Source organism: Cladophialophora immunda, assembly GCF_000835495.1.
Source record: "Cladophialophora immunda strain CBS 83496 unplaced genomic scaffold supercont1.4, whole genome shotgun sequence".
NCBI lineage: Eukaryota > Fungi > Ascomycota > Eurotiomycetes > Chaetothyriales > Herpotrichiellaceae > Cladophialophora > Cladophialophora immunda.
In genome coordinates this window covers 803,774-818,103 of record NW_015622544.1, presented here as the reverse complement: position 1 = coordinate 818,103, position 14,330 = coordinate 803,774, and the positions used below count along the sequence as shown (strand labels likewise).

At 53.4% G+C, this 14,330-nt stretch overlaps 7 protein-coding genes across 8 annotated transcripts; 4 read left to right on the top strand and 3 right to left on the bottom strand.

The window, feature by feature from the left end:
* The first annotated feature begins 111 nt into the window (after positions 1–111).
* PV07_06677 (uncharacterized protein) lies at positions 112–2,521 on the top strand. The gene is made up of 2 exons (XM_016393681.1): positions 112–813; positions 877–2,521. Exons 1-2 carry the CDS (start codon positions 608–610, stop codon positions 2,018–2,020), a joined length of 1,350 nt encoding a protein of 449 aa, XP_016247100.1. The 5' UTR covers positions 112–607; the 3' UTR covers positions 2,021–2,521.
* Positions 2,517–5,519, bottom strand: PV07_06675 (uncharacterized protein). The gene is made up of 2 exons (XM_016393679.1): positions 5,298–5,519; positions 2,517–5,248 (listed from the first exon to the last, which is right to left on the bottom strand). The coding sequence occupies exons 1-2, from the start codon at positions 5,448–5,450 to the stop codon at positions 4,478–4,480; spliced, it is 924 nt and encodes a 307-aa protein (XP_016247098.1). The 5' UTR covers positions 5,451–5,519; the 3' UTR covers positions 2,517–4,477.
* PV07_06676 (uncharacterized protein) lies at positions 3,081–4,446 on the top strand (the record flags this gene model as incomplete). Its single annotated transcript, XM_016393680.1, has 1 exon — positions 3,081–4,446. Exon 1 carries the CDS (start codon positions 3,304–3,306, stop codon positions 4,444–4,446), a length of 1,143 nt encoding a protein of 380 aa, XP_016247099.1. The 5' UTR covers positions 3,081–3,303.
* Positions 5,520–5,656: 137 nt separating the features above from the next.
* PV07_06674 lies at positions 5,657–8,572 on the top strand. 2 transcript variants are annotated; one of them, XM_016393678.1, is made up of 4 exons: positions 5,657–5,789; positions 5,844–6,066; positions 6,118–6,316; positions 6,371–8,572. In XM_016393678.1, exons 2-4 carry the CDS (start codon positions 5,922–5,924, stop codon positions 7,884–7,886), a joined length of 1,860 nt encoding a protein of 619 aa, XP_016247097.1. In that variant the 5' UTR covers positions 5,657–5,789; positions 5,844–5,921; the 3' UTR covers positions 7,887–8,572. The 2 variants fall into 2 exon arrangements, with proteins under 2 accessions (XP_016247097.1, XP_016247096.1); XM_016393677.1 differs by having other exon boundaries at positions 5,657–6,066.
* PV07_06673 (uncharacterized protein) lies at positions 8,238–11,698 on the bottom strand. The gene has a single exon (XM_016393676.1). The coding sequence runs from the start codon at positions 11,316–11,318 to the stop codon at positions 8,547–8,549; it is 2,772 nt and encodes a 923-aa protein (XP_016247095.1). The 5' UTR covers positions 11,319–11,698; the 3' UTR covers positions 8,238–8,546.
* PV07_06672 (uncharacterized protein) lies at positions 11,398–13,574 on the top strand. The gene is made up of 4 exons (XM_016393675.1): positions 11,398–12,629; positions 12,686–13,051; positions 13,103–13,231; positions 13,292–13,574. Exons 1-4 carry the CDS (start codon positions 11,895–11,897, stop codon positions 13,457–13,459), a joined length of 1,398 nt encoding a protein of 465 aa, XP_016247094.1. The 5' UTR covers positions 11,398–11,894; the 3' UTR covers positions 13,460–13,574.
* PV07_06671 (uncharacterized protein) lies at positions 12,070–14,316 on the bottom strand. The gene has a single exon (XM_016393674.1). It carries the CDS (start codon positions 14,167–14,169, stop codon positions 13,555–13,557), a length of 615 nt encoding a protein of 204 aa, XP_016247093.1. The 5' UTR covers positions 14,170–14,316; the 3' UTR covers positions 12,070–13,554.
* Between the last annotated feature and the right edge of the window lie 14 nt (positions 14,317–14,330).

Here is a 14,330-nt window from a genome sequence, read left to right as displayed (position 1 = left end):
CGACCAGTGTCTTGTCTCTCGTTTGCGGGTGTCCTTGGGGGCCCTTGGAGCCCTCCTGCGCGTTCCATTTGCTCCCTTCCCTGCCCTCCCTTCCCTGCCCTCCCTTCCCCTCCCTGCGCCGCCCGCCTTTTCCCATTTCCATTTTCCAATTGCACTTGTGCTCGTATCTTTTCCTTTTCCCCCTTCCCTCATTCATCCGTCGCCTGCATCTGCGAGGTCTGTTTTCAACACGACCTAGCCGCTCGTTGCTTGCTCATCCCGTTCCCTACTATTCCGCTTCTCACAAAACATCCCAAGTCGCCTTCGATCTTTTTTGTCGCCATCACGGTCGTTCGCTACTCGCAGGGTTGTGCTCGGCTTGCTGTCAAATCGCCGCCCTCCATCTCGCGCTGCTCGCTGGCGAGGCCATTCGTTTAGCGTCCAATTATATTTTTTTTGGAGGCAGTCTCCGACGCCCTCACGATCGACAACAGGTGGGAAGCTTGAGGCTACAAATCTTTATCACGGAGAGAAAGAGTTGGATCTTTGACTGCTGCTCTGTAACCGTTACCTGTGCGACTCGAGTCCTCAGCCCCTCCGCACCCAGTTTCAAACGGCCGACATCGTCATGTCGACTGCTGTAGCTCCAGCAGCAATTGCTGCGCTCCCACCCCTTGACCGAAATCCGAGCCCAAGAACATATCCGCCATTGGCTCCTTCGAGTAATCCGACTCCAAAGGACAGGAATTCAGACATGGCTGTGGCCTCAGAAATGAACGGTGGCATGAATATTAACGAGAGGACACCTTCGGACGGGAAAAGGTCACCCAGGTCGTAAGTTGCTTCGAAACCCCCATTTTCCGCCAAACGTTAGCTGACTGTCTTCCGCCCGAGCAGGAGGAGCACCGGAAATCCAAAGATCGTAGTGAAGAAAGAGCCGCCGACCTCGCCTTCGCTCCAGACGAGCACTCGCCACCGCCCAAAGAAGTTGGATTTGAATACAAATACCTCAATATCCACCGGACTCAATTCGCGACCTTCTGCAACGCCACTGACTGCAAGAGATGGCCTGGTTATGCATGACGTCGGTTTGGCCTGTTTGTCGCCTGGCTTCCAAACCCAAGATCCCGCCATGCGAGAACAGCTGGAACGGAGCATTTCTGTCAGGGACCAACAACGATCAATCATCCAGGCAAGACTCCTTAAATCCGCTCGCGGCGATGCGCCGGACTCAGGAAAGAACGGTGAAGTGGCCGGACCAAACTCCAGCAAAAGCACCGTGACCGGTTCGAAGAAGAGACCCCCACCAGGTCTATCGATTGTTCCTCCCCCCGCCGAGCGATTTGCCAATGAGAGAGTCATCCAGTCTGCACCATTGAACCAGACCTTCACTGGCCGACACGACCCTCCTCCTGTATCAAGGCAGGTTAACAACCAACCGCCCAACCTGGCACAAAACTCACATATTCACCACGTGCCTGCTATACAGACAATCAACCGGTTGCCCCCTATTGCCGATGTCTTTGGGGCCAATGAGCTCCATCCAGGCCCTGGCCGACCGCCCTTTCTCCACGCGAGCTCAACTTCATCTCAAAGCCACGGTCCTCCCCTACCGTCGCCAGGCTTTCCCCCGCAAACCGCCCACCCAACCTCTCAGCCTCAGTCACACAATTTCGATCGGCCTAGGGAATATCGATCCGCAGAAGAAGCTGTGCACGAAATGACCGGGGGTCGAGAGGATCTCTTGCCGAAAATCGTTCACTACGGCGGTCACCAACCGCCAACGCCTCCTTCACCACGTGCTGCACACAAAGACAGCCTCACCCCACACAAATATCAACCCAGCATGCAATCCACAAGCAGAAGGAGGAGCCGCAACGAGTACGAAGACGGTAGCAGTCCACCGCTCGGTCCGGGTCCGGATCGAATTCGTTATAACGGGCCCTTTGGGGAGGGGAGGGACAGCCCCGCCACACAGAGAGCAAAGAAGGAGGAGTTCTTGAGTCTGTGCTCCAGAGCCTGGGATCTGTTCCACTCCTGAGTTGAAACAACAGCTCGTCGCATTCTTATCCTTGTTGGTACAGAAACATATTCCTAGCTCTTCTTGGGCGACGGCGCTTCATGGCGTAATGAGACAGTTGGCTTTCGTTCTGTGGGGAGGGCGGTGGGAACTCTCGGAGGCGCATTTTTGGGATTCAAGTCTCTTTTTGTTGATGAACTTTCAAAAGGTGGCAACTGCGTAATGACGAACAAGGACTGGCTGGACTGGGACTATTGCCTAATACCAATTATCGACTTCAGGTCACAACGAAATGGGCGGGATGGTTGAATTGGGAGGATGTGGTGGGCGCCAATGGTCTCCCAGATACCAAGGACAGGTTGATGATGATGCATTTTGATCTTTGCTTACGTTCGGGATGGGTGGGAAGGGAGGACGAATTGGTAGTGCACAGATTCGCTAGGCTTGGAAAATGGGAAATTTAGCCACCTTGAACGGTGCCAAAGCCGAATAGAAGGGCCCCTCCTGAATGTTGTTTCTTTCGACAGCCCATAAGCGTTGACATTGCGGGAGAATCTCTCGGCCTGCAGCAAATGTGTGGAAGTCAGACTGGTAGACGCAGTCGGTAGAGCCTTGCGCAAAGTCATCCCCGTCGTTGATTCCTTTCTCCAACTCGGACTTGGAGAAGGCCTCTGACCCCGCCACTGACCACGAGGCTGAACAGTCCTTTCCCCAACATGCCAGCTGCATACTTTTACCTCCCAAGACCTCTCTGATAGATCCCTCGGTACCCTCTTCCAACCATTTGTTCCGTTTCTACCCAAATTTCTCCCTTCCTCAGAGTCGTCAAGAATCGGGCGGCCTAACATAGACGATAGCCTTGTGTGTTGTTCCCCTCAAGTGGGTGCTTGGGCCGAGAACGGATTCTTGAAGAGCTTAGTCGTGGACAATTCCAAGTCTACTCTAAGAGACAAAGGAGGCCGTTCTCCTTTTGAATGCTTGCAGGGCAAGATAGGGTGAGAGCAACGACAGGTCTTCTACAACTCCTCGGACATACAAGCGCAGGCCAGAGGACTCTATCATCATTCCCGTCGTCGTCATTACCACCACCACCACCACCACCACCACCAACACCGAGGTCTATCGCTACCTCGAGAGGGGACTTTCGCACACAAGCCTTAGGTTTACCGCGATCAATAAGGCATTGCACCGGCACTGAGAGCGCAGCTTTCCGGGTTAGGCTCGTCAGGACACTCTACACTCACAGCGGCAGCGACACCACACACACCTATAACAGCGCTCTCGGTACTCCAGTCCCGTCCACAATGCGCGCTCAAGTGCTAGAACGCTTCAATGCGCCATACACCTTCACGACCGACCACCCTGCGCCGCCTCCACCCAAAGGCCATGAGCTCCTCATCCACGTCAAGGCGGCCTCATACTGCCACACGGACGCGGTCTTCGCGGCTGGGGCCATGCAGCAAGAACTCCCGCGTATAGGCTCTCATGAATTTGCCGGCGTCGTGGAACAGATCGGGCCCGACGCACAGAAGATAGCCGAGGCAAAAGGGCTGAAGGTCGGAAGCTTGGTCGGTGTGCCCGGGCGGGCGTTCAATGCGTGCGGCCAGTGCAAGGAGTGCACGGAGAATGGCGGCGACATGAAAGGGTATGGTGTCTGGTGTACACGGGCGGGGAATCTGGGGATGACCAAAGACGGCGGGTTCCAGGAGTGGTGTCTTGTCGATGTCCGGCAGGTTGCCCGCGTCCCCGAGGTAGGAAGCATGCGGGCGGTGGATATCGCCCCGCTGATGTGTGCGGGAGTAACGGTTTGGAACTCCCTTGAAACGGCAGGCGTGGATACCACCGCCGGGAAAAGCAATGGCCTCGGCAAATACGTTGCGATTCTGGGAGCGGGCGGCGGGCTGGGACATCTGGGGGTGCAGTTTGCGGCGAAGCTGGGGTGGAATGTTGTCGCCGTGGACACGACGCCCGCCATGTCCATGTTGAAGGATGTGATTGAGGGACTCGGGGAGGATGGTAAGAGAGTCACGATGGTGGATGCGTTGAAGGAATCTGCCGAAGACGCGAAGAAGCGCATTTTTGGCGAGGCTGAAAAGGGGCTCGAGAGCGAAAAGGGTTGCGACTCGTCCATCATTCTCCCTGAATCGCAAGCCGCCTTTGACTTTGGGATGAACGTGTTGAAGAATCACGGCACCTGTGTCTGTGTGAGCTTCCCAAAAGACGGGTGGAGGTTCAAGCCCGGCGATCTGGTGTTTCGACACATTAAGCTGTTAGGCGTCTTGACTGGGAGGAACCGACAGTTACAGGCCATGGTCGACTTTGCGGCGAAAAACGGGGTGAGGGCAAGGATCAGAACGTATCCGCTGGAAAAGCTGAATGAGTTGGTCGAGGACTATCACCGGGGAGTGGGTGGAAAGCTGGTCGTAGATATGGAGATGAAACCATAGTCGTCCATGGGACAAGTGCGTTTCGTCGTTGTTATCTCTCACGCCTCGCCCGAGGCATATCTCGCGCTTCTTTGGCCTTCTCCCTCTTCCTTCGCCTCTTCTCTGCCTTATCTCGCACTTTCTTGCCCAGACTCTGCAATCTCTCCTCCTTGGCGAGCCTCTTGACGTCAGTCTCTTTTAGATAGTAAGGTTTCGACTTTTGTCCAGTCCGAAGCGCTTCCTTTTCTTTTTCCTTGTGTCTTTTCCGGATCTCCTTCTCGCGCTGGTGCGCCTCTGTATTGCGTATCTTTGATTCCAGGGACATGACCTGTCGCTTCAGATCGGCAACAACCTCAGGATCTTTTTCCTTTTTGATTTGAGCCTTGAGCTGCAGAATTTCATCGGCTTGATATGTGGACAGAAAAGAATAGTTCTTGTTTGCCTTCTCCGTGGCGTTTCTGTCTCGATTTGCGGACATGACTGTAGGATCGAAGCGGGGATCTCGCGTTTTCAGCGAAGGGGATGGCTCGAATATTATTCTCTTTCGCGAGACAGGTTTCCGCGCCGACTCGACAGTCGGGGCATGTTTTGAAGTTCTTTTGGGTGCGTCAATCCGTGCTTCCTTGGCTCTTTTGCGCGTATCGAAGGAATCTGCTCGGCTCACTTCGCCGTTGTCTGATGAGGGTTCTTCCAAGCTCTCCGCAAATTTTCGTTTCCGAGGTTTGGGATCGAAGGTTTCCTGGGCTTTCGCCAACGCACCGAAGCTGATATCACCCAGGGGTGCTTCCACGCCTGCTTCCGACTCAGATGATAGAGCGCTGTCCTGGGAGTTGTTAGCACGGTAGACGACCTCGACAGCTACATCAATATACCTCGTCTTCAGACTGCGAATTGCTTCCCACAGGGGCGTCACTCTCTGACTGCGCTTGGCCGTTCAAATCCTGGTCCGAAGTCTCCAGCTCCTCATCCTCTTCGTCATCATGCCTTAATTGAATGGGCCGCTCTAGAAGTCGTCCTGAAGCCATTGAAGCGGCTGAGTGTAGCGCAGTAGCTGTAATGATTGTTGAATTGCGACCCCCACGCCCACAATGGACTTTTCTGAAATGCACGGAAAATAGGCGTCGGTAGATCGACAACCTTAAGCCAAATAAAGTTGACGAGGACGCCATACGCAAAAAGGAATGTCCGTCCAATTGCGCTACAAAGTAGAAACTTTTGTCTCTACCTGTGTCTCTGACAAACATTCTCACTATCATATGCCGTACCGCGTGGCCTGCTCCTAGGTTACCCCTCGACGCATTCGAGGTGCGCACATTCTGGCGTTGCGCATAGGATTCGCCCTATGTCGCAAATCGCATCCAAGAGTCTGCCTGACCTTCAAACACTTCACTTTTGCCGCCCACTAACTCTTCTCCCAGTGGCAGCACAACCCTCGCCTCTTCGAACCCTCTCTGTACCTTCCACGTCTATCTCCCTGTACAACCACATCACCCAACATGGGTAAGAGTCGAGGCGACCGCTACCGGCCGAATAATAATCAGCTGCCTGGGCCGGCGGGTGCAATTCCCCAAGAGTTTCAGTCACGGAATGAAGGCGCATATGATTCCTACGTGCCAGATCGACACGCGCAAATTCGACAAGGTGACTACTTTGACTGCTGCAATCAATACAGAATTGACGTATACAACGCAGTGGATTCGTGGAGATCCTACAGAAACGACGACTCGAATTTGCAGACTGCCACCAGTTTTCAGTCGTCTCGTCATGGCCACGTTGGCACCGCACCGCACCAGATGTATCCTCCCGCCCCAGCAGGATTCAGTGCTGGCTCATCTGCGTCTCAACCTTCCCAAGGTCGACCCTCTCACTATACCCCATATCAGCCTCTAAGGTCAGTCCATAACTATGCTCGATATCCTACATATCGAGTTGACAAGTCATACAGAGTGTCAGATGGCACGCATGAGAGACATATCGTCCAGCAGGCTCAAAGCCTATTTCCGATACCTCAGCCACAGACTACATCTCGATACCAGTTAAGAGAGAGACGACCAGTGCAGCTTGCCCCGTACAGCACTGCAGCGACGGGTAATCGTGGACAGGTTGGCACGATCCCGATTCCCCAAACTTCTCAGCGCAGTCGATGGACTTCTGAAGTCAAGCCTCCTCCGGCCCCGATAGCCACCGAAGAGTATAAGAGACAAGCGGCGCTCGCGCCAGCGCTCAGAGAATCACCACAAAAGCTTCTAGTTATTCTCGATCTCAACGGCACACTCCTTGTCCGACCTCGGCGCCATCGTCCTAAGCATATAATTGTCAGGCCTGGCGTCTCCCAGTTGTTGGACTACCTCTTTCAGAACCATGTTGTCATGGTCTACTCTTCTGCGAAGCCCGAGAACTGTGCGGCCATGGTAAGTCAGTTCTTCCATCCGAACCATCGAAGTGCAATGGCCGGTGTTTGGGCCAGAGATAAACTGGGCTTGAGCAAGTCACAGTACGACACCAAAGTTCAGGTGTACAAAAGGCTCGAGCCGATCTGGGAAGACAAGAAGATCAGAAAGAAGGCGGGACCGGGCCAGAAGTGGGATCAGAGTAACACTGTCCTCGTGGATGACAGCCAACTCAAAGGCTTAGGGCAACCCCATAACCTGTTGCAGATCCCGGAGTTCCTCAACGATGCACCCAAAAAAGGAGGGCTAGAGCTCTTGAACTGGCAGCGGGAACAAGAACAGATCGTGTATTCTATTCAACAAAAGTTGGAAGAACTCAAATGGCAGGTCGACGTATCCAGGATAATCCGAGAATGGCAGACGGGCAAGCGACAAGCACCGGGGGTGGTCGACGAGACCGTAGATCAAAAAGCTCTTCAAGGTACACAGGACCGTGAGCTATCCCCTACACCTAGCATCGGATCTCCTGCGCCGAGCGTTGGTGAGCGTGAATCTTCAATCTCGCAACAACTCCAAACTCCAGAGGCGTCCGTCCTATCCGATACTGAGATCTTGGAGTCGCATGAGGCAGAAGGAGGGTTTGGAGGTGTCGAAACCGCAACTGAGGCCACCTCCGCTCTAGATGAACTAGAAAAGGAGATCGATCGTCATCTGAACCTCCATCAGAACCAGAGCCAAGGTACAGACCCGACCGTTGGTGCTGCCACCGCCACCACTAGTGCCAGCGACCCCGGCGGCGTCGACCGAGATCAACGACGAAGTGAGTCACCCATCGACGAGAGTGTCTGGGCTGATATTCTCAGAGGCCAAGGAGACGCTGGGCATGTCGCTCAAAGCACTCAAAAAACCGCGCAAGCGGGAAATCAAGGTAGCCGCCAAGAACACACGCAGGGCCCATCGACGGGCGCGCCAAAAGACAAACGCCAACGCAAGAAGAAAGGCCGAAAAGAAGAAGCAGAGCCAGGGTCTCTGAGAGATGTCCCGCCAACTCCAGAGAGTATTGACGCCTGAGAGTGTCGACGAATGACGAATGTCGCGAATGAGGATGGAGGGTCGGAGTTACGAGTTTTGCCTGGCCGATGCGACCGATGTGTTTTCGCCGTGCCATGGCTTTCAAGGAGCATTCGAGAACAGATGCTTCTCATGCTTCGTCGATCGCGAAGGCCTGGTTGGCTTATCGCGCAATGTCGGATTGCCGTATGTTCATGGCCGAGAGCAAGGGCGCCAATACCCGTTTGCTTGCTGCGTTGATTAGGCAGGAAATGTCAAGGAGAGCTAGCTGCATGTTGTCGAGCCCATTCTTAATCCGTCTCAGCCAGACGATTCTCCGCCTTACTCAGTGTGCGAGATCAGAAACAAGGCATGAAATTGTGGCGAGAGAGCTACTGTACTTCACATTACCATGGCTATGGCCGTGGTCTGCAGGCACCGAATTCATGTGCAAAGCTGGCCTTCAAATTCCATCAAGCTTCAATTTCATCAGAACTCCCAGATACAAACATGGCCTTTCCGCGTTTTGATCCTTGTTCTAGCTCCTTGCTACACGAAGATGACTGCATCCCTTTACCGCAATGAGATTGAAAAAGTGCCCGCCATCTCAGACCAAGCACCGTAAATCAGAGGTTGGCCAACTCCAGACAAATTCACCGGTCGGCCGCGATGTCTGTACCATCATCCTTTAATACCCCTGACGCCATCTGGCAACCGCTGCCAGCTCGCCTCTGCTTCATCCTTCTTCTTTTGTGCTTGCTCGCTGAAGCCTTGAATCTCCAGCGCCTGAGCCTCCAAGACCGCCGCAACGTGCATCCACATGGGCTGTCCCCATCTCCTAGTTTGGCAACTGCAAGCTTTGGCGCATTTCATGGCTTGCTCATGGAGCACACCCTTGTATATACGGTCTTGCATGTAGATGAGTGCCAAGGCCGTGATCTGTGCGCTTCCGATTGCTCTGCTTTCATCCATTGAGTTTTTCAGATATTGCTTCCCCGCCAGCATGTTTGTGGACACGATGGTTTCGAGGAACGCGAAATGTGCTTTGACATAGCGATTTCCGCAACTCTGAACAGCGGTCATCAATGTCCTGATTAGAGACAACAAGGCCTGGTCTTGCGGATTGGCTGGATTATAGATGATGAAGGCCGAGTTCATCGCCGCAAGGAGAGAGAAGTTGCGGGTTATGTCTGACTCTGCGTGGTATGAATTCGATATCTCGTTGGAGGGGCCAGGTTCAGTTGAATCTGAGTTGTGCTGTGAATCGAGGTTGAAAAGAGGTGACTGATAGACCTGAAGCGCGGCCGTCAGATCCCCCGTCCCTTGCAGCATGACTCCCCGGAGATACAGCAGGCAGTATTTCATGTTAACCGGAAAAGCGTTGCCCATTTCCTGCGAAATCGCATGGGCCTTCTCCAACGACTTATCTGCTTCTTGCCAAAGTCCTTTCGAGCATTGCAGATATACCAGGAGCAACAAGGACTGGGCTTCCGCAAGCCTTCGAGAGGTCAAATTTCTCTTGGACTCACGGTATCCTCCCTTGAGGGAGGGCATGCTCAGAGCGTGAATACAAGAAAGGGCATTTTCCGCGAATTTCTCGGCTTTGCCTCCATCAGACCCGTTTTTGTAAGCCGAGCTTTCTGCTGAGAACAAGAACCCCAAAGCCTCTGTTTCCTCTTTTCCCAGCCACGAAAAGGGGATATGATATTTTCCATTTCTTTCGATGACATACCCATTTCCATGAAGTTGCATGCCAGCTACTGCCTTTGTTGCAACTGGAATATACATCACGCCATCGTCTCTCCAATTGGGATCCTCCACCGTCTGGAACAGAGACTGTTGCATCATCTTGCGCTTGGTATTGATTTGGGTGATGTCGGCTTCTCGAACGCTGCAGGCAAGGTCAATGAACTCCATTAGCATGATCAATTGCGAGTTTCCTTCGACATCTGGACTCAACTGCAGAGCTCGAGCCTTCGCCAGCGCCGTTTGACTAGATGTGACGGCGTCGTTGCTCGAACTAGACAGATGGAGCAGAGCCTCGAGCGTAGCGGCAAATGCAAGTATTGAGCTGTCAGAATTCTGACGAGCCAAGTTCGTGATCTTCTCCAACTGGACGACCGCACCGTGAACTTCACCCGGGACGCTGGAAGCCAGCGAAAACATTGCATGCTGGAAGCGAAAAATATAAACCCAAACCGTATGACGATAGGCTTCGATGTCCTCGATCATTCTCTGGATATCTCGCAGAGCGGCTTTGGGCTTCGATTCATAAAGTACCCTGGATAATAGGAGCTGCATCTCATACTTCAGATCGATAAACTTGTGTCGCGCGCACAGCTCTATGGCCTTTGTCAAGGTAGTCTCAGCCTCATCATAGTTCTCCGTCTCCGCGTACAGGATCTGCGCATAGCGTAGAGAGACCTTTGCTTCTCTCAAAGGAGGCAGTTTGAAGTTGGCGAGGACTGATTCAAGACAGCCGAGCGCAGTTGCGATGAGCGTGTAATATTCTTCGGTCAGAGCGGGCAGCTTACGTGCCGCTTCGAGGTAATCATCAGCAAGGACGCATAGGAGAGAAGGGTAGTCCGGTTCTGGCCCTTCGGATTCGACTGGAGAGTGGCGGTGGTCCGGTGCTTTTGCGGCCGGCTTCTTTGGTGTTGTATTGATTACAACGGCTTGGAGGACACGAGACTGGTTCTGTCGAGGCATATTCTGAGTATTGGGGGTACTCGCGGACGCTATCTGCCTCGCCAATTTCTTCGGATGCGAGGAGGTAGCACCAGGGGAATGCTGGATGCTATTGACCCCAGGCGATTGGGACTGTTGTCCTAGATGTTTTTGAGGCGGCTGTGGTGCATGTTGAGGTCGTCGGTTGTGGTTCGGAATATTTTTGTGGGCAGGATACGCCTTCCGACCTTGAGATTGGGGCTGGTTGCTGGCTCTGGGGTTTTGCTGGGTGTGCAGTCCGTCCGGAGGGGAGGAGTGAAGGGGATGGGAAGCAACTACGACTTCGACGGCGGGAGAAACAGGCTGCGAAGATTGCTGGCCTTGCAGTGGTTGCACAGAGTGAGGCTGAACAGGGTATGGATGGCTCGAGGTTACGACGGTGGCAGGATCAGATTCAACCAAATGCTGTGGCTGAAGCTGAGCAGGCTGTTGATAGAGTGGCTGTTGAAATTGCTGCAACGGAGGCTGGTAGGACTGATTATATGCTTGGTGATGATAGTACTGAGGGTCGTTCTGCGGGAGAGGTTGTGGATACGATGGTTGATAATAAGGCTGTGCCTGAGGATGTCGTTGAGGCTGTGGAGGGTATTGGGGCGCAGGGTTGGTCTGGTACTGAGCCTGAGGGTGGTAGTTGTTGTTGGAATTGTAGAAGTAGCCCTGGCTGAGGTTGTTAAAATTGGAAGAGGAGGAGGCGTTGTTGTTATTGTAGGGAAAGTTGGGATCCATGGTGGCGGCCGTCCGCGGTTGGTCGCGTGGTCGCGCCTTCAGACTTCACTTCGCACTCAGAACAGCCCACTATACCATCGTTCAAATTATGGCAAATCTCTCATGAATCCCAGCGCGCCTCGTTAAATGGTCTTCCATGAGCTGGGTTTGATGGTAGCAAACAGCTGTTCTCTCTCGGGCGCTGGAAGGCGGTCGGATCGCGTTGAAGCCTCATCAACGAACGCTTACGAGTCTGACCATCATCACATCCCTTCGTTCCCGCTGCCTTCGATTGCCTGGCCCAGCATATCGCAGCTCCACGAGAGACTCAAGTCTAATCTGTGTGGGGGACGGGTGAAGAGGCTGCTTTGAGGATGAAAAAGAACTGGGCGATCCGCTTGCAAGGTTTTGGGGACGTGAATGGCGGATGCCGGCATTGTACATCCGGCTGCGCACTGTCCACAACAGACTCGGCGGTGGCGCCAAATGCGACACACACTCATCAACAGACATGTACCCTCTGACAGGCCCCGAAGCCCTCCCTGGCCTTATTTTGAGATGGAAAGAGATCGGGTTATTCGGCTTGGATAGAGAAAAATGACGATACAAGGCCTTGCGGCACTGCTACAGCAAGCACAAGACCACCCCTTTTTCACTCTGGTTGGATTCACCCTCGTCGCGACATTGGCGGTCATTCCCGGCAGGAGGCTCAGAATGGTCAAGCCGAAGTACTGGCACTCGACCAAGTCACTGATCTTGAAGACGAAAGACGGTCGATCTACCTCCTTTGCAGACTTGTGCAAATCTCTTATTCCGCCATGTCGACTCAATCCGTTCCTTTTCAATGGCCACCTCCAGACTATCTGGACTGTCTTAACACGAGAGTCGGTGCCGATCTACTACAAGCGCAGAATATTTGAAAACGAAGACCCAATCTTCACAGGCCAGTTCTCGGTTGACTTCGTGACGTCTCCCAACAATGACTCGGACCCGACCTTGCCGTCGCGCACGACATACTTTACAGAACAAGAGTTCCAGAATATGGGCTCTCCAGACAACCGCCCGATGCTGGTCATGCTCCATGGATTGAGTGGAGGCTCCCACGAGCTCTACCTTCGCCATGTCCTAGCTCCTTTGGTCGGAGAGGGAGGATGGGAAGCTTGTGTCGTTATTTCGAGGGGTTGTGCCATGACCAAAACCACCAGCAGCGTGCTGTACAACGCACGGGCAACCTGGGACATGAGGCAGACTGTCAAGTGGCTTAGGAAGACTTTCCCCAATCGCCCTCTCTTTGGAATGGGCTTCTCTTTGGGTGCCAACATTATTACGAACGTGAGTACTGTGTCACTATGATGCCCCGATCAATTGTCCCTTCTAATTTGCTCCAGTACCTTGGTGAGGAAGGCAGTGATTGCCCGTTAAAAGCAGCCGTTATTCTGTCCAATCCATGGGATCTCAGCGCGGCAAATCTTGCACTCCAAAGAACATGGTTCCATCGAAACGCCTACTCCGCCAGCATGGGTCAGAGTATGAAGAAGCTCTTCGAGAGGCATGTGGACCAGATCTCCCAGAACCCCAAGATTGACGTCGACCTTGTCCGCAAGGTGAAGTATCTTCACGAATTCGATCGATATGTCCAAGGTCCCACATGGGGCTATCCCACAGAAGGGGCATATTACCGAGATGCGTCGTCGGTCGATTCGGCATTGTCCATTAGGATCCCTTTCCTGGCAATACATGCTGAAGATGATCCGGTGGGTCTTCACGTTGGCTGTTGTTCTCAGGTGCAGAGCTGATCAGAGTAGGTGACTGCAAGTGAAGCGCTGCCACGGGAAGAAGTACAACAGACTCCGTATGGGGTACTCTGTACGACTCCTGGTGGGGGTCATTTGAGCTGGTTTGAGCTCGGTGGCAGGAGATGGTTTGAAAGAGTGGTCGGTATCCTCCTGACCGTTTGTGAAGAGATCTTTTAACTGACGTCCGGGTGACCTCAGACCACAGCATTTTTCCAGACCATGGCCAACGATATTGACTTGGACGCAATTTCCAAGACAGACGGCAATGGCGCTCAGCTCGAAGGTCAAATCTCCCGCGGCGAACGGCAGCCACTGAAGCCTGTCTTCGAGCCGATGCGGAGAAAGATGCATGTCCCAGGGCTATGAGACTTCCCTTTGACATGATCAGTGGGGATTCTAGACACCGTAGAGGGCCCAGCATGAGATAGAAAACATAGAATCGACTCCAGGACTCTTGTCGCTCACGCGAAGGAGACTCGCTTCTTGGTCTTGGTCTTGCCTTCTTCATGTCTTTCCATGTCATCTCCAGCGACCGTTCCCATTTCCTGAGATTTGGCCTTCTTCTTTCCCTTCTTCAGCCCCTTTTTGACACCTTCCAGCTCTTCTCTCTTACTCTCTTTCCTCTTCTCCATCTCCTTCCTCCGAGCCTCTCTGATTTCCTCCATCTGTCGCGCCTTCATCAGCTTGCTCTCGATCTGCCCCTCCTTCTCCGCAGTGACCATGGCCAGTATTGTCCGCATGGACTCTTCATCGTCAACATAGATTTTGTTCTTCTTTTTCCCGGTCCCCCCTTTGCGAGAGTGGTTGGTGGGGTTCTCCGGCGCGGCCACCGGAGTTATCATGTTGAGGGCTGGGAGATTGAGGTCCTTGTCGGTGTAGGTCTTTTGATTGCGCTTGGATGGCTTCGTGGCTTGTGCGGACGTTTGGGAGTGTACGCCTGGCTTAGTTTTGACTTGTTTCGGCGGTGGGCGTTTTGTGATTTTGGACTTCTTCAAGGGCCCTGACGCAGCAGGCTTTGGGGCTTTGGGGTTCCTCTTGACGGATGATTTTGAGCTGGAAGGTGGTTTAGGCGCCATTTTGCGAAGAACACCTCACACGCGATTGTATTGTGTGTGAGTTCGAATTGCGTTCAGTGGCCGTGCTGTCTCCGGTGTCTGTTAGTTCTGTCGCTGCCCGTTGGCCGTGAACTTTTCTCGAGAAAAAGAATTGACCGACAATTTGCCGGTTCCCGTCTCGC